Source organism: Strix uralensis, chromosome 4 (genome assembly GCF_047716275.1).
Source record: "Strix uralensis isolate ZFMK-TIS-50842 chromosome 4, bStrUra1, whole genome shotgun sequence".
Classification (NCBI taxonomy): domain Eukaryota; kingdom Metazoa; phylum Chordata; class Aves; order Strigiformes; family Strigidae; genus Strix; species Strix uralensis.
In genome coordinates, this window is record NC_133975.1 from 128,847,161 (window position 1) to 128,871,481 (window position 24,321).

General features: G+C 40.8%; 2 protein-coding genes across 6 annotated transcripts in view; one reads left to right on the top strand and one right to left on the bottom strand.

Annotated features, from left to right (window-relative positions):
- Positions 1-644: 644 nt before the first annotated feature.
- On the bottom strand, positions 645-9,079 carry SOCS4 (suppressor of cytokine signaling 4). Of its 3 annotated transcripts, none has more exons than XM_074869164.1 (3): positions 8,809-9,064; positions 5,667-5,795; positions 645-2,507 (listed from the first exon to the last, which is right to left on the bottom strand). In XM_074869164.1, exon 3 carries the CDS (start codon positions 2,406-2,408, stop codon positions 1,098-1,100), a length of 1,311 nt encoding a protein of 436 aa, XP_074725265.1. In that variant the 5' UTR covers positions 2,409-2,507; positions 5,667-5,795; positions 8,809-9,064; the 3' UTR covers positions 645-1,097. The 3 variants fall into 3 exon arrangements, with proteins under 3 accessions (XP_074725265.1, XP_074725266.1, XP_074725262.1); XM_074869165.1 differs by having other exon boundaries at positions 5,625-5,795; XM_074869161.1 differs by lacking the exon at positions 5,667-5,795 and having other exon boundaries at positions 8,809-9,079.
- Positions 9,080-9,175: 96 nt separating this feature from the next.
- WDHD1 (WD repeat and HMG-box DNA binding protein 1) overlaps positions 9,176-24,321 on the top strand; it is a 30,422-nt gene continuing 15,276 nt past the window's right edge. For 2 of the 3 annotated variants that reach the window (XM_074869166.1, XM_074869168.1), the window contains exons 1-11: positions 9,176-9,248; positions 9,622-9,716; positions 11,276-11,387; positions 14,137-14,288; positions 16,622-16,733; positions 17,279-17,329; positions 19,041-19,136; positions 20,827-20,919; positions 21,807-21,913; positions 23,674-23,809; positions 23,955-24,144. In XM_074869166.1, the coding sequence (XP_074725267.1) occupies positions 9,640-9,716; positions 11,276-11,387; positions 14,137-14,288; positions 16,622-16,733; positions 17,279-17,329; positions 19,041-19,136; positions 20,827-20,919; positions 21,807-21,913; positions 23,674-23,809; positions 23,955-24,144 (1,126 nt within the window). In that variant the 5' untranslated portion in view covers positions 9,176-9,248; positions 9,622-9,639. The remainder of the gene's footprint in view (positions 9,249-9,621; positions 9,717-11,275; positions 11,388-14,136; positions 14,289-16,621; positions 16,734-17,278; positions 17,330-19,040; positions 19,137-20,826; positions 20,920-21,806; positions 21,914-23,673; positions 23,810-23,954; positions 24,145-24,321) is intronic. The other variant, XM_074869167.1, reaches the window with a different exon arrangement.

Here is a 24,321-nt window from a genome sequence, read left to right on the forward strand (position 1 = left end):
CTGCAGACTTTATTTTTTTTAAAAAAACTATACTTATTAAAAAAAAAATCCCCTCCTACTAACAAAGTAAGAAAGTTATTCATTATCACCTCAGGATCAACCATGCAAGATCAGATAGTTTAATATGCAGATTTTAAAGGAAATATCATCCTTCTCACCCTTCCCTTCTCACCCTTATCATTTCAGAAGCAGCAGCTCCCATAGTGAAAACTGGGTATTTCATATAATGAAATACTAACATAAAAACAGAGTTATCAAGTCCAAGTCCCATCTATCATAAGTAACTATATCATTATCCCTTCCAGACACTGATCAAATCCCAGTTTATGAGTAGTTTGCTTTTTACTGCTATTATACAAAATGAAAAGCTGTTCCAGAGCCTCGTTGCTCTGATGATGACAAGCCTTCTTCTTTTCTAGGCAAAATCTTTTCACGGCCGGTTTATACCTGTTTTTCCTATACTGAGTGTGGTCCTTAACGTGAATTGTTTTTCCCCTCCCTGGTGTTTAGTCCCCTGATGTATTTATAGAAAGATCATATCCTCTTTCAAACTTCATTTTGCTAGGAATAGTGATGTTAGAAATAGACTGATGAATTTACTATATTAAATACGGACGGACATACATACACACACACACAGAGGCTAGAGCACTCATTTTAAAAGAAATGCAGAAAATACAGATGAGTCAATCTTTAGTTAACAGTGCATTATTTCAAACATGTCAGCAACAAATGTAAATACAATATAAAAGACAGATCAAGTTCAAAACTGATTTTTAGGGGTTTTAGGTCTAAAGACTATCCATCTATAGAAATACCAGAAAGCCTACCTGAAATTCCGTAAAAGTCTAGTCTGGGAACAGTACCAAAAGCCCACAATGAGTATCATTTCTAAAAAAGAGAGGTGGGAGGACTCAAAGTACATTTGGATAAAAAAGCCTTTAGACAGAGGCTAGTTTGGGTGGTAAATAATCTGCAGGGAAAAAAAGAAAAAAAACCCATAAAATTGCTATTAAAAAAAAAACCTAGAAGGAAGAAAGATTGAACATAATATTTGTCTGTTTAGAGACAATTTCATTCTTTCATAAAAATATTTTCTAGCTTTGCTGCTCTGGTACATCAATCCTGAGTACTCTAACTTTTGACTTATAATGATATTCCTTCAGATACAGCTTCACCGATGGAGGAATGGGAAGGGCATCAATACCGTCGTAAGTTGTACAGTTGCAAATAACCGTTCTACATATATGTTGAAGAGAAAAAGGAAAAGTCCTGTTTAGTGGAGTGGATAAAAGCGGTTCAAAGAACATACAGGAACTTGGATCTTTGTAGTGCTCTAAGAGTCCCGTGATGTCCGGAGAGTGGAAGACACAAGGATCATGGGCATCAAAGCTGAAGTTGTGATTCCACTGCTCTATCCGCGCGTGGAGGGAACGACTGTAGCGCCTGAAGCTCACAGAAAACAAATAGTCTTCCTGGGCAGAATCTCGTAACAAAAAGGTTCCCTCTGGCTTTCCTTCTAGCAGTGCCTCAGCTGCATATTTATCCATGACTCCCCAGTAGCAGGGATTGTTATTGATCTGGAGGAGGTCTGGGACTAGGCAGTGGACATAATCGATCTGCGTATGGTATTTCGGAGGTGTTTCCATCCGTAGCAGCTCATCATCCGTTTCCCATTTGGGCTTGTTTCTTTTTCTAGAACTTGTGCACAGTGTTATAACTTCATCGTCAGAGTCCATATCACTCTCATCTTTGCTGCTCCTTCCCACCTTACCTGTGACTGACTCAGACCTCGAATCACCCCTAGAGGAACCGCTGTCAGTAAAGTCACAGGACTGGGAGGGAGAGTCCGTTCCCCCATTGGCAATCTCATCGTCTTGCAGCTGATCCTCCCTTTCCTCCTGCTGGGATAAATCAGCAATTATCCAGTCTTCTGCTTTTGGACTTATAGGGGCTGTATGTCTTTTGATCAAGTGCCACCGAAAAGCTAGCTCCGAGCGCGGAGGGAAAGGACACTTATCTAGCATTAACTCACTGATATGAATTTTTCTTTTTGATGGCAGTCCTGAGGCGTGCCGACTGCTACAATTCTTTATGGGAAAGCACTGACCCACAGCATCTTGCAGCTTCTGTTTGAGAGACCGTCCTAAAAACCTGTGACCGCACGAACGGTCTAGATCCAGCTCGATAGACGAGCAGCTATACTTCCTCTCTTGGCTCCTTAAATTAGTCCCTGACCTCCCTGCAGCACTTGCTGTTTCAGCATCAGAACAATGCTCACTCTTTTTTGACCAGGAGAGCTTCTTTCCACTCCAGACGTAACCATCCTTTCTGTCCGCGCTTCTGCTCCGGCTGCTTTTGGGTCTCACATCTGCGTTTTTAAGATTACTGTCCTTATTTTCTGCCATTTTGACAGCTTTGTTTCACAAGTTGCCAGAAAGCTCACTGTGTTTCTTGTAGGGTTTTTCTACACAAGGAAGCTTCCTCGAGGCACTTTCTGGAAATATCTAAGGAGAAAGAAAACACAGCTAAATTAACAGCTATGCATGCACACAACACAATGCAGGTGTACACTGGACAACAGCAACAATTAATTGCTGACCATGTAAAAATACTACAATCAAGCTGAATTCACTAGTACACCCCATAAATACCATCCTGATCCCAGACAAGGCTCTCTTAACCCTTCCTCGGGAAAAGAATCCTCCAGAATAAACCATTTTAGGTGTTTTTAGAGCATCCATTCTGACTATGCAGCAGAGCAGAGTTTTAGGTGTTGGTAAATGGACCAATGGACCCCTACTGTGCTAGGGTCCATTTTAAAGGGAAGCACTTCACGTGGCAGGTGATACTGCTTTAGCTGTTTATTGAGCAAATTCTGCATCTCTTCCAAATAACCTTTCAAGAAGGAACAAGCCAGAACAGAAACAACTAGGTCAGAGTACAAAGAGCTACTGTACCTAGATGATGTGCCTGTTTGCTACTAATCCACAGGGTGGGATGCTAGAGATCTTATTCTTAACTGACACTTTTGGGTCACTTTCTGGATTAAAAAAAAAATAAAAATTATATCAGTCACAGATTCCGTCAATTTCTGAAAGCTGTTTTCCTCTGCCTTTTCAAACAGAGCTAGAAAATACTGAGCCCCTAAGGGATTGAAATATCTGGGGCTTTACATACTGAAAAGGATTAAAACAAATCCAGTCCCTTCCTAAAAGCAATTTTAAAAGGCCGTGAAAGATGGAACTGCTTATTACTCATTAGAGAAGAAAGTTTACATTATTAAAATCAGTGTTGCTTTGAGACCTACAGTTGCTGATTTCATTCTCTTTTGTTTCCAAAAGTGTATTGAATTTTCAAATAGATAAGAGGTTTCCTTTTGAGTGTTGCGCTTTGAAAAAGAAAAAAAAAAAATCCCCTTTTGATTAATCAGTTGAAAGTAGAGCAGAATTTTTTCAAGGTACATAGATAGCAACGTGTTATGTATGCTGTAGTCTCCCGAGGCATGGCAGAACATAGAAATATTTTCCATCACGTACCACGATGTCTTTGCACCAAAACGATGCACAGCTCCTCTATTCCACTGGGTTTTTTTGGCTGTGGATTTTCTGTTGTGTCTTTTCGTTTGGTTTTTTTTTTTTTTTTATTTAAACTAATTGACATGGTAAATACGAAGCAGGAAAAGAAAAGGGCATCCACTTCCTCTCTCCATTCAATCCATTCTCATCATCAGGATTAGCCAGCATGACACAACCTCTCTGCGGTCCCCCGGGGGCTGCGCAGGCCGAGTTTTAGCCTCTGCTTTCAGTAAAAGAATAAGACTGCCGTGCCAAAAGGCTAACACGCAATCTGTGGGCCAAATACATCCCAGATGTAACTTTCACCCAGGAATTTTTGACATTGCATTCCTTATTTATAATCCACAAACCTGAGAGCTGTGGGGGAAAGGAAAAAAGGAGGGAAAGGGAGGAGATGCAGAAATGTAGAACGAGGGTAAAATAGGTTAAATATTGCAAGTATGTTGAAAAAACCTGGCATTAGAGCAATCTAGATGAATAGTACCTCACTGGTACCAAGTGGAATCACAGAACAGGGTCCATATTCCAGCAATTACAAATCAAAGATTAAAATAAAGATGTCTTTTTCCTCTCTCAGGGTTTTGCAAACCACTTTTCAGTGAAAACATTGCAGACTGCATTGCAGAGAGGAGAAAGGCAACCTTTGTGTATGAGACCCAAAACACCTTTATTTAGAGCAAGATTCATTGACTGCTTTTGTAACATTGATACTTTTCATCCAGAGACAACTAGAGTGGAGCACCAAATTTTCTCCACAATTAAAAAAGAGGAAAAAAAGCAATCTCATTTATCCTGGTATAACTGCTAAAGACAAAAAGCTATTCTAGATTAATCCTGTGATAAAATACATTAACTTTCTATATATGGGATTTTTAATTGGACAGAGAGATATCATTGAGGTTGCAAAGTCAAGTACTTAAAAATTAGGATATGACAGTTTGTAATTGCTTTTGAAACCTTCAGTTATCTCATTCTGCACATCCAGCCCATATAAGGAATAAGAACACGCTTATTCTGATAATAAAAGCCAGAATATGGGCTTTTAATTAAAAACTGCAAAATGTACAAAACCCAGAAGTACTGAAAAGGCCCATTATCTCCTAACTTCAGCCTTGCAACTGAAATAATTTCAGTGTTTTACGTCATTTCTAGGTTGCTGTTGTATTTAACTGTAAAGCCACCTTCTACTTTGTACCTTCCTTCTGTCACGAATCACCAGTGGTACCTGAACCCTGAAACCTAAACTAGAGAAACAGCACGTGATGCTGTAAGACATGCACCATTAGCCAGCAACAGAGAGAGCTGTTTCCCTGGGGTTTGAAGGCTGCTGGAACCCAGGCGCCAATTCTGCCACGTCAGAGCAGTAATTGCTAATCAGACACAACACCAGGCCCGTGAAAAGAGCACGGAATAAAGGAAGAAAAAGGGATGCCATCCTAGTAAAGCCAGGTTTGAACGTGACCTTGCAAAAGAAAAGTAAAGGATGGTTCAGGGGTCAGCTTGTGACTCAGGAGACAAAACCTCGGTTACCAAATGTGTTACGAACATCCGCGTGCTCGTGGGCAAGCTGCCTTCTGAAACACACATCAGCCACAGCGTCGTTAGGTGCCCAAATCCCATCGTCTGGCATTACCAAAAGGGGTCACGCCTTCATACCCTTCCGAATCCGTGATTCACAGCCCACCAATAAAACGGGGACCAAAAATAATCCGGGTGTTGGAAAGAAAAAGTCATAAAGGGCAGGGAAGCATTCAGTGCTGCATTACCACTTAAGGCTATCCACATAACCCAGCTATTCCTTGTGCTGCAAGCGTCCAAGGGAAGTGCCATGGACCAAACATCCATTAACGGCTGGAACACAACTGAAAGAGCAGGAGGGGAGGGCAAGGATAAACGAGAGGGAAGACGGAGTGTGCTTTTCCCTACAGGGCAAGGTTAAATGGAGGAGTCCAGCACTGTGCAGCTTACACGCATCAGTTCTGAGACCCTTTCGGTAGATATAATTAAGTCTCCTGCCTACAAAAGCCGCCTTGTACACGGGGATACCTTAGGCATCTCAGAAGCAGGCAGATTTGACAAAACCCTTACGCTTCAAACTCTTCTGCCTGAGCAAACGGCAAAGATAAAGCAACATGCAGGGATAAGCAGAGTTCACTTCGGGCCACGGGATCCGGCTTCTAGTTCAAGGTTATCCAACGCTGTCACAGCTTACAGTCCCTGAGGACAAGCAGAGAGATGGGTGGGTTTTGTTGTTGTTTTTATAATGTGCACAGCTCCCTCCTTCAGAAGCACGTCTCTCGCCAGGCTGCGGGGGGGGGGGGGGGTGCAGATGGCTGCCCAAGATGCTTTTTCTTTCAAGCGCTGATGCCTCAACACTAAAACCCCAAGCCCAAGCTAAAAGCAATATCTAGCAGCTATTTGGAGGCAATAACAATATTACCTCCTAGCCAGAGGTAGGCTGTAATCAACAACTGTGATAAGACAGTTACAGCCTCACCATATGTCTAATTAAATCAGTGGCAAGTACTCAATAACTCCAGTAGGAGAATCAAAACTGTAAGCACAGACAGACTTTTTTTTTTTTTTACTTATTCAATAAATACTGAACCGCTTTAACTCGATATTTGTGTCCTGAGCTGCTGGATCCTTGCCTCTAACCTGGTATCTCTAAGTCCTCTTCATCAAGCTGCTTCCCTTTTGGTGTAACGAAGCAGCAGAATATTGTATGTCATGTCAGCAAAGCACTGCCTGAGGCAGAGATGCCCACCCTCCCGCTCGGAGCGAGACCGCTGCCAGCGTGGGCTCAGGGGACCCACGGCGTGGTCTGGCCACGTCCTGAAAACCTCTGAGGATGGAGGTCCCACCACCTCTTTGGTGCTCCCATGCCACACAACCCTTCTAGTGAAGGAAGTACTTTGCAAGTTTTCTGTCCAAGTACACAAAAGCCAAAGCGTCGCTGTGTTATGCCTCTAATTAAACAAGAAAAGGAGATTCACACAAAGAGCAATAAATCCATTTTGGAATTGTTACAGAAGCTGATGTTCTTCTAGAGCTGATAAAATCCTGAGAGAGAAGAGCAAGCTGTAATAAATTGGACTACTTTTCCTTTTTTCTTTCAACTTACATAAAAGTTATTTAAAAAAATTCTCACCGGTCACATGCTGTTTTCATTAATTTCACCCAATTAGATTTTGGCCACAAGACCGCATTTTAAAACCTGACCTTCCACTGAAGTTGAGCTGTTATTGACTTATTTTGGAAAAAAGCCCAACCTATTAAGGATAACATTAAGTCCAAATTCCTCTGTCTTAACTTATTTTTCTTCAGTTTTGACTATGTTTATTTTGATTTATGATACTGTTCAAGAACACCTAAACTAGATTCCAGAGGCCCTTCCAGCAAATGAAAGCAATAATCACACACACACACAAAAGAAAGCGACTGTCTAAAGATACCGATCATAACTTATAATGCTTCTTACTTGGAAATACTCTTGATTCACCCTGGGTCTGTATACCCCCAGAACTGGAGGAGGAAGGGACATGCAGTCATGCCCACCTACCCCCAAAACTGGGGCTATTTTATTCATATCCAAGAGGTAAAAGTGATCTGGAAGCAGGTGCCAAAGGTGAGGGCTGCTCTTTTCTACTACTTTAATGAAACTCTGCTTATGTGCTGAAGGAGAGACGCACGCAGCGCTCGGCAGACCGCAGCAGCGCTAAATCAGTAAAAGCTTTATGGTCCATGACCAACACTTCGTGCTCCACCCAGAAACCGAAGAGGAGAGCAGCATGATTCCTGGCGCCCGCCCTGCCGCTCCGCTCGCAGCCGCTTACACCTATTAATCAAGCCAGCAGCAGGTTGAGTTCCCGACCGGATTTAAAGAATAACTTTTCATTTGATGCCGTGCCACTTCGGACATGACAAAGCCACAGGGCCTGCAGTCCCTTGGCCAAATGACTATGGGATCCCCCCCACCCCCCAAAAAACCTCTCCCCAGTTCTCCCATGCCGTTCAGAGTTACCCCAGCAGGCAGCACCTCCAGACAATTAATTTAGTTTATATATAGAACTGAACTTAAACCGGCTTTTACATTATAAAATATTTTAGGTGCAGTTCGTATGAGAGTTTCTGCAAATTAAAATAATAAAGAAAAATAAAATACAGTTGACATACATTTGTCTCCGTCCCAGGCAGCGGCTTGCAGGAAGGCTGCTGTAAGAATAGCTTGGTCTTCCCACTCATCTGATAAGCGGTTCAGCTCGAATCATTTTGCTAGAACACGTTATCCTCACCAGAAATCACGATTTACTGAAATATGTCAGGATACACCCATGGAAACCATGTCTCTACACAGCTTCCACGAGGTTTAATAATGAAATCTGGGCTTTTCTTTTTGTTTTTTTTAAAAGAAGCGTGCCTGCTTTGTAATCCTGTCACTTACTCATTCATGAAAGTACCAACAGTGTGACTGTTATGGAGAGTCCGACCACATTTCCAACATAAATAAATCACTCTGCTCACCCCAACCACTGATAAATCTGCTGCAGAACAAAACTGAAGATAAAGGGTTTTGCCTGGAAGCAATTTTTCTTAGAAGCAGGAGTAAACTGGGCCGGATCATTAAAGCTGCATCAAGGGAAAATAGAGAACTCTGGGTTGTTTTTTGTTTTTTTTTTCTCCTTATTTCAGGTACATCAAGCTCCAAAAATTTTTGTCCTTCGAGAAATAAACCACGCCGCTTTCTTCCTATTTTTCAGCACGCGAAAGCTTAATGATTTTTGCAGTGCAATCGCTACCTGCCTCACTACGATCGCTGTCAACTATATCGAAGCGCACGCATCGGGATGGCTATAATTACAGAGTAATTCCATAATTACCGTAACGATCGCCAAATGGGTTTGATCCTGCAGCCCTTACTCGGGCGAGAGCACTCCCCAGCCTCCCTGCAACACTTTGCTGTGATGGGGATTTTGGCTAAGCGGGGACACTGCCCCTCCTTTGGGCTTTCCTTGCCATTCCCGAGCCTCTGAGGGGCTGCCATTAAACAGGTATATACCTAAATGCATACAGTGAACACATATGCACTTTATACATTAGGATATATACATCGGGCATGTCCCCACCCGCAGTTTTTTCACAGGAAAAGTGGGCACCCACCGTGGACCGAGCCCCCCCCGCTGACAAGGGCGCAGACCCGCCGCCCCGGCTCCTCCCGACCCCAACTTACGATCGTCCGGAGGGAGCGGCCGATCGGCGCTGCCCGCCCCGGGGAAGCCGCTCCCTCAGCCGGCCAGGGCGGCCTGACCCGCGCCGGAGGCAGAAGGTGGAAGAGGAGGAGGAGGAGGAAGGTCGCCGGCCCCTCCCGCTGTGCGGGCTCCCGCGGGGAGCGCGGCGGTGGCAGCCCCGTGTGCCCTCACCCGCCGGAGCGCAGCGGCTGTGAGGCGGCCGCGGCCGCGCCTGCCGCCGCCATCCCCGCGGGCTCTGCCGGCCGGCCGGGGCCGGCCCCAGCCCCGCCTGCGCGCAGCCCCGCCCCGGGCTCTGACGGGCACCGGCCCGGCCCCCGGGGCGGGCTTGGGCGGCGGGGCCGGGCGCGGGAAGGCTCGAAGCGGGCGGCGGGGCCGGCGCGGCGAGCGGGCGGGAAGGCGGCGCGGCCTCGGGCCTGCTCCGGTGGGTGGCCCCGGGCCCCTCGCCCGGCGCGGGGGGAGCCGCGGCCTCTGATGGGGAGGGCTGGGGGGCCCGCCTGCGGCCTGGCTCGGCCTGAGGGACAGGCCCCGGCACCCCCCGCCCCTCGGTAACCCGTTTTTTCCCCCCTTTTCTCTCTCGGTTCGCTTCCACGGCCAGGCCCTGCCGACGTGCGGAGGTGCCGGCGCCGTGTCTGGTATGTGCCCGGCTGAAACCCCCTGAGGCCGGGCACGGCGGGTGGCCCCAGCCCCCGTGGGTGGGTGGGTGTCCCAGCAGCTCTGACCTTGCCCGGTCTTCTGAGGCTCTTCCGAAGTTTTTCCTTTTAATTTATTTTATTTCTCTTTTATCCCCCACAAAGAAGCAGGGGAGAGCGAAGATGGCAGCTACGCAGAAGCCGATGCGGTACGGCCACACCGAGGGCCACACGGACGTCTGCTTCGATGACACTGGGAGGTAACGGCCCGGTTTCTCGAGACCAGGGTGAAGTACAGCCGGGGGGGGGGATGGCCCTTGTTCCTGGCCCCTGCTTTCCCCGGAGTGACTGTACCAGCCACTGCTCCCTGAGGGACTGGGGTGGATTCATGGCCTGGCTTGGTCTGGCGAATCCTTTGGGTTTGGCCTGTGTCAAGAACTGGCTGTAAGAGATGTTTGGATGCTCTGAATTTTGAAGTGATTGACATAACTTAATTGTAAGCATATACATATCTATACATATATATATAGTATACGTGTGTGTGTATATATATATAAACTCTATATGCACTTTTGTAAGAGTGACTTCATAGAATCCAGCAGAAATCAATGTAGTGTGGGAGTAAATATGTTCACATAAGCACTAAGAAATTAAAAATAGAGTTGAAGAAGACCAATATCGGCTTGCTCTTGCTATCTTGTTATTCTTGAGCTAGTTCCTGAATGTATAAATATAAACTAAATATTTGCCGTTACCTTGTTATTGATTAAAAATAAATGGTAAACCAGAAAACAAAACGCAAGGGGTAAGTCTTACATATTGAGTATAGTTTAAGTCCATATTTTCTTATTCCTTTCTTTAGTTCATTAGCCTTGATACAAAGACTGCTCTCAAGATTTAGTCTGGTAACAATCCCTCAAACCCACAAAATGCCTTGTTTGCCATTACCATGCAAATGTTTAAAAAAGGATGCAGACATCTCTGCCAAATACCACTGGTCCACTACTGCTGGACTCTGTAGCACCAGTATATTCCATATCAGCACAGTGTTGTGTTACTGTCAAAGACTTTGCAGAACTAAGAAGAGAAGCCTCACAGCTTCACCACTGGCTTTGTAGCATTTTGCTGTTTAATTAGAATTTTTTGGGACTGCAAACAACTTTAGGAAAAAGAAATGCAAGGCTTGATTATAGATTCACAATGTCTTTAATTAAAAATCCCATGCAAGCTTCTGTGTATTTGCTCTGTGACTTCAGGTTATTGTTTACTGCATTAAAATTGTGAAAGCTAACTCCAGCAAACTTGAATTCCTTATTAACTATTTTTTTTTAAGGGTTCTGTAGGCCTGGAGCATGTTAAGCTTGTTAAAGTTCAGTCAAGTGTGCGTTGACACTCTTAGTTTTGCCCTCAACTTTGTAATCATCTGTAAGGTAAGTTTTCAAAGTCTTAGGAGGCAATTAAATGCCCAGTTCTCAGAGAAGTCAGTGCAAATTAAGTCATTTGAAAAACTAGCTAGGTCCTGGAAAAAAAAGGATTGCCCTGTAATATCTAAGGGTCAGTTCAGATGAGTGCCAGGCCTAGGTAGTTATCAGAGACTCAAGGGACTGTGTTATGCTACCAGACATGACTTTTTTTCCTCTATGTTTAATAAGTTACTTAGATATAATAATTACAGGTATCTGCTGTATCGCACAGTATGTATTGTGTTTCAGTTTTAAAAAAACCTAACACTTTAGTAACACTTTCATTTTGGGATTGAAAGTTACAGTGGCTGTCCTTTCCATTCCTGAATATTGACAAATCCTGTGTCTTTCCACAGCTGCATTGTAACTTGTGGCAGTGATGGAGATGTTAGGATTTGGGAAAACCTGGATGATGATGATCCAAAGTCCATTAACGTGGGAGAAAAGGCCTATTCGTGCGCTCTAAAGGTACAGTCGTTAACAGGACTCCTTTAAATTTTGTCATGCTGGTGTTGATACGTGACCGTACAGGTGCTGGATTTTCAAGCTCAGGGATGCTGCTGGTGTGGGTGCCATTAAACGTACACTGGGATAATACAGAAAAAGGCAAAAATAGCGCTGTATGTAGCGCGTTTCAGTCTGATGTCTGTTAAATACGTAGATCTTTGGTTTCAGATTAATGTATGGAAAAAATAAATTGAATGCTATTTAATGAGTGGCAGGTATTTAAATTTGAGCACATGAATGTATTCTACCTTTATGTCTAAGTGAAAGTATTAAAGGAGTATTGAAAACACAATTTTCTGAAATACACAGAAATGTAATTGATTAAATGTGCCTATAGACTTTTTGAATATTTTAACTAAATTAAGCATTTTATATAAATTAAGAATACTTCTGACAATTAATTTTACCCTGTGCAGGATTGTAGAGGAATTATTTCTTATATTAAACTTCTGTAATATTTTTTTCCTCCTCTTCTTTCACATTCAGTTATACTCATTTCTGACTTTGATCTCCTTTCTGAGAAACAAACCCGGCAGCTTAAGCTAATTATGCAGTGAACTTTTTAGGCTGTTTCAGTGTTTTCTCACAATGTGAGTTGCAAAAAGTTTCCCAGCATAAGATGCGATCATCAAGTATTAGGAAAAAGAGCCAAGAGGTTGTTTTATGTGGGCCTGTTTTAAGATCCAAGGAATTATAATCTGTATTAATCAAAAATTACTTCCACAAAATCAGTGTCTCGTAATGCTTTGGTAATACTTTTTTATAATTGGTTGATATTTCGGTCTCAAAATTGTTTAACCCAAGGATGCCTCTGACCCACTGTGCCCAAAGTCAGAAGAGAGCAGGATTCTTGCTCACATAAGTTGTAAGAATTTGTGAGAGAGCAGTTCTGTAGTTGGGCTGGCTGCCATTTGAAGCATAACCTGCTCTGTTTGTTTTAATGTTAAGGCAGTTCCTTTTAATATATCTTACAGTAGTCGTTATTTGTAATTAACAAGGCAAATAAGTCGCCTATATCAATTTGTATAATAGGAAAGAATTCTTTTTACTATGCACGTTCATGTATTCTCACAGTATTTCCTTTATGTGCAATTATTCTTACATTACATTAGTAATAGAAGGTCTGAGATGTTGTCTTTGTGACAGTTGTAGAAGAAGAGAGGAATTCCAGAAGGCTACCTCAGTTCTTCAGATATTGTGTAGTGAACTTTGCAGTGATAAAAGGAAATTTTAAAACTGTTTTTCAACTCTTTGTGATTTTTGGAGAGGAGTATGAAAGAGGAAATAAATGAGAATTAACATATTTGTATTCTGTTTTAAAAATTACGATTTGAAACCGTATTCAGAACTGCTGCCTTAAGTGAAACCAGTTTCTTATGTCCCTTTTAACATACCTCATGTTTCTGTTCCTCAATACCTGTATAATCTATTTTCATCATTGATTTTTAGTATATGTTGCAGTTGGTTTTCATCACATTACTTATCTTTTCACAAACCAAGTGAGGTGACTTGAGTGAGTTCTCTTAGCAAATCAGTGGCAGAGCCAGATATTGCTTAAATTCTTAATGAATAGAGGAGGGAAAATCCTGGTTTTAATTTTTGACACCAGTACGAAAAACCTGTGCTCTTAAATTTATTGTAAAGTGCTTTTAGTTTTGAGGGATTTTTAATTTTTAAACATTGAGATTAAGAATGCTTTGTCAGACTTATTTTTGAAATAAGATTTCCTGAAGTTTACTCTTCATTAATGAAAATGTCATGAGAAACTGATCTGAGATGTTGATGTAATCTCGGTAATAAATCTCATCTCGTATGTAGTTAGGCTATTTAGTACAGGCAGCTGCTTTGTTTATCTGCAGGATTTTTACTATAGGCAACAAAAAAGAAAAGCAACACCCCAACCCCAAACAAAAAAACCCTCAAGGAAATAAGGCATTTCTTTATTTATATGTTTCAAAAACCTGCTGCGACATGCAACTGAGTAATATATTGTCACTTGAAGAAGAGATACTACTTTTACAAGTATAGGATCATTATTTCTTTTGTTTTGCACTTCTTTTAATCTGAATTAATTTTTAGTAAACATCTGCCTTCTGTTTTCTGAAAAGAACTAAGCTATAGTTCATGAACTTCTCATCTTTCCCTGGTGTCATTTAGCTGAGAAGTTCAGTCTAAGGGTGCCCTCTCCTGATACTGCAGCATATTAATCTAAATAGGATGCAAGATTCTTCCTGTTCTGAGAACTTTCTTGCCTATGTGAAAGGAGTGAATTTTCTATCCACCAGAAGAAGATTAGATAGTTCTCTTTGAAATTCTTTAGTGACTTTGAGTATTCATTATTTTAGTAAAGATGAGTTGGGAAGGTCTTGATGCAGTAAATTGCTATAATGAATTTTAAGTCTGCTGAAGCAACTGGAGTTTCAGTATTAAATCTAGCTGTGTGTTTCTATAGGACTGAAAGTAAGAGAATGATTTTTCTAGTTTTTAATAGTTTGGTTAAACTGATAAAGTAATAAAGTTACTGTGCTTGTCTATATTTTTTTTAGGTAGAAATAAAAGTTAAGGAATATTTCTCCTACTACTCTTACTGACAGACCTCTTTTGGAACTACTAATCTGCCCAAATATTAGACACATCAGAGCAATTTTTTTGGCTCCGTGGACATAAATGTGTTTTAGCTAACGAATTTTATGATGGATTTTGTTTTTAGAATGGAAGATTGATCACAGCAGTATCGAACAATACTGTTCAGATGCATACATTTCCTGAAGGAGCTCCAGATGGCATCCTTACTCGTTTCACCATGAATGCAAACCATGTCATCTTTAATAGTGATGGTACCAAAATTGCTGCTGGATCTAGGTAATCTGTGCATGATAAGGAAAAGCCTTGCTATCGCTTAAAATCTGGTGACTTCCTTGCATGCTGATTTTTACCAAAGAGATCGTTAATCCACATACCTCTGAGGGTTTTAAAGTATTGCAAAATGCCTTCTGGGGGTGGAGAGGAAGAACGGAATGAAAAGGACTTTAGAAAACAATGCTCTGAGAGATACTTGATCCACCAAATTATTTTAAATGGAAATCTGGTGTTGTGAAATAATTCCTTTTCTTTAGGAGACTTGAGCGTTTTCAGCTTTCAGTCCTATAATGCGTAAGCATAAGCGTTTGCCCATATGGATCTCATTGCAACAGCAAGGATTTTGTTACTGTGTGCTAAAGATAATGTCCTGACTGTTCAGGATCGTGGTACAGCAGATGTATATACACATGCAAAAGTTAGATGGGTTCTAATTTGCGCGAGAGCTTTGAGTCATTCTCTGGCGTAAGTATTATCACCATTCTGCCAAATGATAACAGATGACAGTTGCAACTCTTGCCTGAGGAGAATTAAATGCGTAGTTTAGTTAATTTCTTAGGGCAGCACGTTTGCTTTTACATAATATACACTAGTCCTTTAATAGAGATGGCAAAATAGAAAGCAGGCAAGGTTATTTATTTATTTATTTATTTAAAGCTCAGGTGAGTTAATTGAATTTGGTCAACTCTTTGGGCAGCTGTAGCTAACTCGGGCTGTCTGCTTGCCTCTCTCCTGGAATTTGTCCCCCACAGTAGAGATGGCAGGGTGCTGCATCTGCTCACTGGCTCCTCGAAGTGTGAATTGAACTAGAAAGCAATTTGGATGAATATGCTGGGCTGTGAACTCTGGCAGCTGTGGAGCAGACACACCAGCTCCACCAAAACTGGGAGGCTGGACAGCTGGGGGCAGTAACCACTCTAATCTCTAAATCTGACAGGGATCATGAGTTTGGGCTCTTTGCCAGTGCTTGTTTCTGAGGGAACAGCTCTGCCCCAGGATCTGACTTTGATTAGAGAGATTAGGCAGACAGCAAACTCTTTTCTGTTTCTGAAAGTTTTACAAAAACCCAGGACTTCTGTAGTCTGGCCTGGGCTCTTGTGTTACAAAAAAGAGCTCATAAGACTGTGAGGCCGCCCCTCGATGAGGTCTTCTGTAACATAGTGAAAGAGAAGGTAACAGCCATGAAATGAAGGAATGCAACTAAGAATTGCTTTTAGTTGTCCCAGATATCTCAATTTTCTACATGAAGTCTGCAAACTTCACTTTTATGCAAGTTTTTAACATCCAACTGGTTGCCAAAATTCACATGAACTATTTGAAAAATAGTTGTGTGGCTTCTTAAACAAACAAAACACCCTGGAGGGGTTGAAGAGTCGGGTTGACCCAGCGCTGAGGGATCTGGTGGAGTTGGGAACGGTCAGTGTGAGGTTCATGGTTGGACTGGAGGAGCTTCGAGGGCTTTTCCAACCGAGATGATTCTGTGAAAAAATATCCTATTGCCTGGGTTTTTTTCCCCTGTAAAGTTGTCTTGCATTGTTTAAGAGTGCTAACATAATTTTAGTTGTCTCGCCATATAGCTTATAGACTTCCTTTTACCTCTGGTTAGTGTTAGATAGTTGACAATATCAGAGGTGGTGTTTCTGAATATAGTTAAAGTAGTGATTAACCCCGTAGAATTATGCCCTAAAATTAAATTTGTCTCTGAGGGTGTCGCGATGAAGTATGAGAGGGAGTGGTACTGAAAGATTGTCACAGGAGCTCTTTAGCTTAGAAGTTAGCACTGATATTTTGAGTTAAACTGCAGTAATGTCTGTAATTTTGGAGGAGGGAATAAAGTTATAAAAAAATCTGTTAATGTATCTGATACACTAAGTGGTCTTAAAAATCCTGTTAAAAAGGTCACAAAATAATCTACTTGCTTTATCTTTTTTTAAGAACCACATGACCAAATAATTATAGTAATGACCATTGATCCAGTTAACAAGAACAGATAGTTCTTAAGTCAGCTCTCTGGTATCTAAGCAGAGGTTTCCATTAGGTCATACAGAATATTATATTAAACAGGTATATGGTCTGTGTGTACATAATACCCTCTTCAAAGGGCAACCATATTTTATGATCTTTGACATGAACAAAAATTATTTTCTGGTAAAAATAGTCTGGCCTTGCTCCTATTGTAGTAAGCCTCAAGATTCTCATTTTTCCTTAATCATACAGTGTTGAGAGCCATCACTTCCCCAAAAGATAGCGCCCAATTTTTATTGCCATAAACACATAGTTTGTCACTGTTAATATCAATGTTAATACTTTTATGTCTGTGCCATTGTGATCTACAGTGACTTTTTGGTCAAAGTTGTGGAGGTGACTGATAGCAGCAAGCAGAAAACATTCCGAGGACACGATGCTCCTGTTTTAAGCCTGACTTTTGATCCCAGAGATGTTTACCTGGTAAAATCACTTTCTTGTTTACTTTCTACTTTGAATCTCCTTTTCCCTGGGAAAGAAAATAAATATATACTTTTTACAAAAAAAAAAAAAAAGTGACTGGGAACATGAGACTGCTTAATTTCAGCTGACCTTACTGATGATGGAGTGTGTCACAACTTGTTGCCTCCCAGGAGAGCTCAGTCTTTGCTTTACTGCTCAATTACTGTCTATGGTCTTCTGGAATCTAATGCTGATCTGATTTTAGAGGGGAAAACATGGCTCACTAAAGAAATTTAATATTAATTTTGAGCCTCTTTTGTGAATAAGCAGCTCACTTGAAGTATGAGGGTTTGTAATCACAGTAGCTTGGAGTTGAGTACAATTACTAAGATGACAGTATTAGAAAGCTTTAAGTCTTAAAATGGTTTAAACAGGGAGGTTTTCTTTTTAAAACTGCCTATGTATTTTATGTCTGTAGCATTGGATATAGGGATTTTTTCAGTTTTGTAGCATTGATTTCTCTATGTCTTTAATTATTAATTTGTTTACAAAAATCTCTTACATAGGCATCGGCGAGCTGTGATGGGTCTGTCAGAGTATGGAAGATCGCCGATCAGGTAAAAGGCCTGCCTTTCAAAGTTAAGTGTTTCATAAGAAATCCAGGATTTCACAGACAGCGAGAAGAGCTGGACTGAAGTAACTCTACTGGAATAGGGTTTTCTTTTGGGGGGAAGAAATCTAACTGCACTTTACAGGAGACTTTTATCTACTTCTGGGAGAAATTCCAAAGCCTGATATGAAATGTTGCCTGGATAAATATGGACTGTTCTGCCTGTCTGTGGAATCCCTCATTTCTTCGTTCATCTTTCTTCATTGGCCTTGTGTATTTTGTCCTCAGCACGTTCAGAAATAATGTGTAAAGAAAGCAATTGCCATCAGATGCCTTATGTCAGAATTTCAGCTCATTGCTTTCAGGGTTAAGGAAGGATTTTTATTCTAATAAATGGCTATCTAGTTATATTTTGTTTTTATTTATTTTTACCAAGCTTCCTGTGAAATAATTAATAATTTTCAGGATTGTAGACTGACTCGTGAAGGTGGAATAATGCTCTGAGATGCTACACAGTATCTTCTTTTATAAGTGGTCTGGTTGGTTAGTCTTGTTAGGAACACGATTACTCTGACCTGAGATGAGGAAGTCAGACAGATTTCACATTTTGCATGCCAGGATCACTGAGATGATGCCTGCAGTGACATTTTTCTTTGATAGGGGACTTGGGACACAACGTTGCTGCAGGGTCTCCTGCTCTCTGCCTGTGGCACACGTACTTAGTTTTCTAAGGACTCGGGGTTCAGCTCGGTGCATTTCAACCTTTTAGATTTGAATGAGTTTAAGGCTATTGACAAGGGGCTTGCTATTCCATTTTTTTGTTTGTTACAAGCTGCACAACAATTTCTGAGAAGGACATAAATCACAGTTTGAAGAACATAATTTATTAGAAATACAGTCTTTGGGCTCAGCTTGGCAATATTTGGCTGAAATAGTTCAGGGTCTGTATGAAATCGGATTTAGTGAGAGAATCAGATTTAGCCTCTGCTCTTGGAACTCTAAGGAACTTTAAAAGAGGGTTTCAAGTGAACGTTTTAATAAGGCAATTTTGCATATGTATATGGGATTATTTTTGCTAAATGCCATTGACTGGAGTAAGAATCCATGTGGAATTATTCCTGTAAGTACAGCTGAAAATGTAGCCCTGCACTGGTGGATTGCTACTTTTTTAAAACAAAAGCATACTTCTAATGTGGAATCTCGTGTTTCAGATTGACAGGGGGTGCCTTTTGGGGCAATTACACCAACAGTGTCCTAGGGTTGTGGCAGTATGATGTATGTATCTGTGCTGTAATTTAAGAATATAGTCATTTGTTCTTTATACTGCTGTGGTGAGATTCAGGCTGTCACCTTGCTGCAGTTGAGCTGGGTTTGACAAATGCATTTTGGCCAGATTTCTCTATAACCTAAAAATATATGAGCTCATTTGTTCTGTACTTGATTAAAAACACTTGTTCTGTGATCTTATTTCTGTTACAAGTAGTTGTATTGTTATTAAAAGAGTTTCAGGTCTATATTGGCAAGGTATTTTTTTCAGCTTTTTTTTTAAGGCACTATGTCTCATTGTATTTGGATGAAGGAGACTATTTCAGTTCCAAAAATGGTATAGCTTTTTTCCTCTTAGTATTTTTTCCCACACTTTCCCTTTAAGAATTTGTACTATACAGTAGATTTTTCACAGAGTTAGAAAACTTATTTTTTTAATGTTTTGTTTTCAGATATGCATGACAAGCTGGCCACTGCTGCAGAAATGTAATGATGTGATAAATGCTAAATCAATATGCAGACTTGGCTGGCAACCTGGCAGTGGGAAGGTAAGTGACATTGTTTTAGCCCCATCTTAATCCTTCTTTTCTCTTTGGGAGTCCAACAGTAGAATTCAATCTGGGCAAGCCCAAATTGCAGCTCCTGCGACTAAGGAAAATATTTGGGGTGAAGTTCACTTTTAGGAAAAATAAAAACCTGGAAATGGGTACTTGTTTAGGCTTCAGACAGTTTGGCAGTAGCCCAGCTGTCAGCCCAAAACAACACTAGACAGTCATGTTGCGCTGAATAGGAAGGAACATTGTACATGGGGGAAACAATCAAATTGCTCACAACAGACCATCAAAGGAGTTCAGTCTTTCTCTACTTTAAGTAAATCTTGCCCTATCAGTAATCTTGCTCTCTAAATACTTCCTTAGTGTGTTGTTCCCTTTCATTTCACCCGAGGAACAAAGTTGATTCTGTTGTGATTAAAGGCGGTGCTGATACGTGCTACAGGTCGAGTGCATTGCTGCAGTAGTACCATCTATGGAGCTCTAACCAAAATGGGTTGGGGACTTAGTACAGCTGCAGAGACGTCCCCGTAGCATGTAACCTAGAACATCTCTGCAGCATCTGGTAATGCAGAGGGGAGAGGAGGAAGGAGCAGGTACATGTGAACCTGTATGAGATGAGGCATGCCCTGCCGTACTTGAAGTAAAGGACGGGGAATTGAGCGAAAGTTGGCCGTTTGGAGAAATTGTTTTATGGCTTCTATTCTTGCCTGTGATAATAGTGTGGCAGAACCTATTCCTCTTTCATTGACATTGCAGTACTTCTGGATCTAAAGAGTATTTTCCAGTGTTTTCTCACAGTTCTTACGCAAATAATCTTCCTTCCCTGACTTAGCCTTTGTTCTCTCGACCCATGTCCACTCTTCAAAATACCTGGCCGCTATGATAGCATTATGTATAACGTTTCTGTGGAACAGGGAATGTCACCTGCAGTACAAACTGTTTCTGGTGTAGTTGGGAACTGTCAGTGTGAGGTTAATGGTTGGACTAGATGATCTTCAAGGTCTTTTCCAACCTTGATGATTCTGTGATTCTGTAATATCTCTATTGCATAAGAACACATACTTTTAATTTTTAGGCTAATTCTTCACACACACACATATTTGAAATGTAAGTAGTTGTCTTGCTTCTCTTGCAAAGCAAATTGTTAGAAGTCTTAAAAAAACCCCCAAATCCTAAAAAAAATAAACAGGTAGTAACATTTATGTAGTTCTGTGAAAGATGAAATGAGCTATTTCAGGAATTGGCTATTCAGGTAAGATTTATTGAGAAATTGTAACCTGATCAAAGAGGTTTGAGGAGGGAGGGAAAAGGAGAATGTAAGCCTTGTGCTCAGAGCATTGGAAACGATTTATATGTGTGTGTTAGCTGTTTCATAAATAAGGACTTCTAACGTTATGGTGCAGCTGTCATTATCCTCAGTTTTCTGCCAGAAAGAAATGAAGACTAAAATAAAAACAGGCATGTTTGCCTATGTTGCATGTGGAAATCATTAAAGAACCTTGTAATTCCAGTTACTTCAGCTTTCTATACTTTCCCAGTTGGCATTGCCGGGATGCTAGAGAGCTGTTAAATACTGAGGCAGTCCCAACTGCAATACTTCTGAATGAAGGAGCTATGCTGTTTGAACGTTCTGTTTGGAAGGTAACTTGTTCTAAATTGTCTGATTCTTGTTTCCTTTGAACAGTTGCTGGCAATTCCTGTAGATAAAGTTGTTAAACTATACAGAAGAGAAACCTGGGATAGTCAATCCGATCTATCTGATGCATTCATCATGCAGGTAGGAACATAAACCAGGTACTTGCTAAATCTTCCATAATTTAAATGTTATTCTGCTAGAAATTATCTTCCGGACAGTATCTCTTTTCCCCCCCCGCCCTCCAGTAACGATTGCTCACATTTTCTATTTCATTTCTGATCCTGTTACTTTATGTTGGAAAACAAGGCAAGAGATACTAGATGAATGTCAAACATGTCTTTATATGGCTCTGGTTCCCCTCTTTCATTTATAATAACCCACTAGATCTCTAAAGTCTACTGGTGAGTCACCAAGTGCAGCTGAAGAACATCTGTTTTCACAAATTGCTCTAAATACATAGCTTTTCAGGGAAAATGTCAAGAGCATTATTTCTGTACAGAACAGAGACAGCAGTTGTTCACTTTAAATTTTATTAACCTGAAATTTAGCTACATAGTATCCCTAACTGTGCCACCTTCTTTCTTTTGACCTCATTATATACTTGGAAACCTTAGGGTTAAAGAGGACCACTTCCCTACTGTTATTAAGGTACAGAACAGACAGTCTTGGATTTTAATTTATGGAACTGTATTAAGCTCAAGGTAAATAAAACTATGTTTAGTGTGGAGTTTGCAAAATTACTACGCTTCTGTCTACATGTCTAGAATCAGGTTTTGTTCGACCTCATGGCAGCGTTTAATGACAGAAGATGGATATTCTTGGGGAAAAAAAAAAGTGTGCTATCTTTAAAAAATGGTTCTTGCAGGGAACTACCTAAAGCCAGCTCTACTACAGGAGGCTGGATATAATTTGCTAAAGTTCATTATTATTAGTTTTTATTCCAGAATGTCTGTTTTAAGCTTCAGAATATGAATGCTGTGTGTGCGTTGGTAATACTTTTTTTCTGTTTTTTTAATTTTTTTCCTTAGCCCTTGAATGTTGTGGCCTGGTCTCCTTGTGGGCAGTATCTGGCAGCTGGAAGTGTGGATGGGAATATAGTGGTGTGGAATATGGAAACCCAGGAGTGCATAGAGAGGTATTCAGTGTTGTTCCATAAATCCCTAAATACATGTTTTTTCTTGAAATAGAGTTTTGTTCTCTTTTGTGTAGAACTTATTTGTGCAAATATCTGCCTCTTGAAAAGCCTTAATAGGGGAAAATCTGTTAAGTTTTCTGCTAATGTTCCACTGAAAACAAGCACCCCAGGAGACAGCGTATGAGGGCTCAGATTGGAGAATACCATTTACCTGGGCTCAGAGATGGTCTCCCAGCTGGTGGTGGGGCTGGGAGTGCATCTGCAGAGAGGGAGCCAAAGCTCACGAGTCAAAAGTGTTGTGTTGGGTCTGGGTGATGCTGGAGGCAGGGCCACCCCTCAGTCTAGATGTGAGCAAAGATGAGCAAGAGGAGGGCTCTTCTCTTGTGTGACCTGAGTGAGGGGCACTAGTCCTGCAGCTCTTCCTGAAGGGAATTCAGGGGCTGCCGCATCATTTCCGTGTTCTACAAGGAAGCAGCTTCCACAAGAATATAACTCTTGGTGGTAGGTAGAAATGTGGCATTGTTTTGCCTTTCCCCACCATATCCAGTATGCACAGAAGTGTGTTCTGATTCATGTGATACCCTGTTTTCCTTTCTGCACAGCTAGAAGGATCTGGAAACATTACATTCTTAGAAATAGAATAGGGAAGGGACATGAATGTGGATTTTGTTCGAATTCCATACTCTATTTTTCTGTGTGTGAATATATTTTATTAATTTTTAATAGTTGATTAAAGGATAGTTTTGATGGAAACAAATGGAAACCAAGTAATAAGCGATAGAACAAGAGGTAGTGGCCTCAAGTTGCACCGGGGAAGGTTTAGACTAGATATTAGGAAGCATTTCTTTACAGAACGGGTTGTTGGGCGTTGGAATGGGCTGCCCAGGGAGGTGGTGGAGTCCCCATCCCTGGAGGGGTTGAAGAGTCACGCTGACATAGCGCTGAGGGATCTGGTGTATTTGGGAACTGTTAATGTTGGGTTGATGGTTGGACTGGATGATCTTCAAGGTCTTTTCCAACCTAGACAATTCTGTGATCATCGCATCCCAAACCCCAAAATCACAAGATCATTGTCAGTAAGATGTATTTTCTAAAGGGAGAGGGAGATACAGATACATCAGCCATCCTCACCTGTAGGCAAAAAAGGACAAACAACAAATTGCACTTTATCTTGGTTAGTTAAAGCATCCCTCTTTCAAGGGGAAAAAAAAAAAGAAAAGAAAGAAAAAGGTATGATTAAGCGAGGTAGAGAAGAAAAGAAGGGATGATTTATCTGTCTGAATATTTTGGGTAAGAAACATGTTTAACATGTTTCTTCACTGTAAGGCCTATGTTAAGAATTAAAGACATTATGTAAATAATGGGAGGATTTTTTATGAGAATAAAGGGTGGAAAAGACACGATTAACTCATCAGTTTGGTACAAGAGAAACAACTGAATGTTCTTTTTATAATGATGGTTCTGGAATGTATGACTGCTGGGGAATTACTTTCTTTTCTACGTGTATCAGGAAGCTGTTGTTTTAAGAACATGATTCTGTTTGATTTTTAAAGCTTAAATGATTTTGCCCATAGAAAAGGAAGACCTGGTGTAATTTTTTATAGTAGCTGTTTATTCTAAAGGTAACCTATTAATCATTTTATTATGTGTGACATCACTTTCTAATACTAGTAAATGTTTCCACTTTTTACAATAACTCCTGGGGAAGTTTCTGCCTTGAGCAGCTTACTAAAAATCCATTATTTTTATATTCTTCTTAGAATGAAACATGAGAAAAATTACTCCATTTGTGGACTGGCATGGCATCCCAAACATAGGCAGATTGCTTATACAGATACAGAAGGAAATCTGGGGTTGTTGGAAAATATCGGTGATGGAAAGAAACCAAATGACAAGGTGATCAGTACCAATTACTTCTTAAATTAATGTGATGATTTAGGTTACCAAATTATTGTGTGTTGAAAGTTCCCTTGTGTGTTAATTCATTTCTTGAATTCTGTGTCCAATAGAAGTTTTATGATAATTGTTAATGTGGTTTTAGGTTGCCAGTACAGTAACAAAGGACTACAATGATCTCTTTGATGGAGAAGACGACGACTATTTAAATGGAGATATGATTGAACCACAATCTTCCCCGAAGGCTGGAGCTAATGAAGATGATGGTGATGACCTTGTGCCAACTTCAGGGCATCTGAGACGGGCAATAATTGATGATGATGACAACTCACTAGGTACAGAATGAACTAACTTTCCAGAGCTCTTTAGTGCTGTTACTGGGATGATCTCTTAGCATCCTCTACTCGGGTATATTCTGCCTTATTTTTCCAGAGAAATCTTGAATGTTACAAATTTTTTACTTGCATTCTGTCATAATAGTATGTGTAAGATGTAATTCTTTTTTAAACTTC

Bases quoted from the DNA above. Each gene is read 5' to 3' on its own strand.
- SOCS4 (XM_074869161.1), bottom strand. From the start codon at position 2,408: ATGGCAGAAAATAAGGACAGTAATCTTAAAAACGCAGATGTGAGACCC.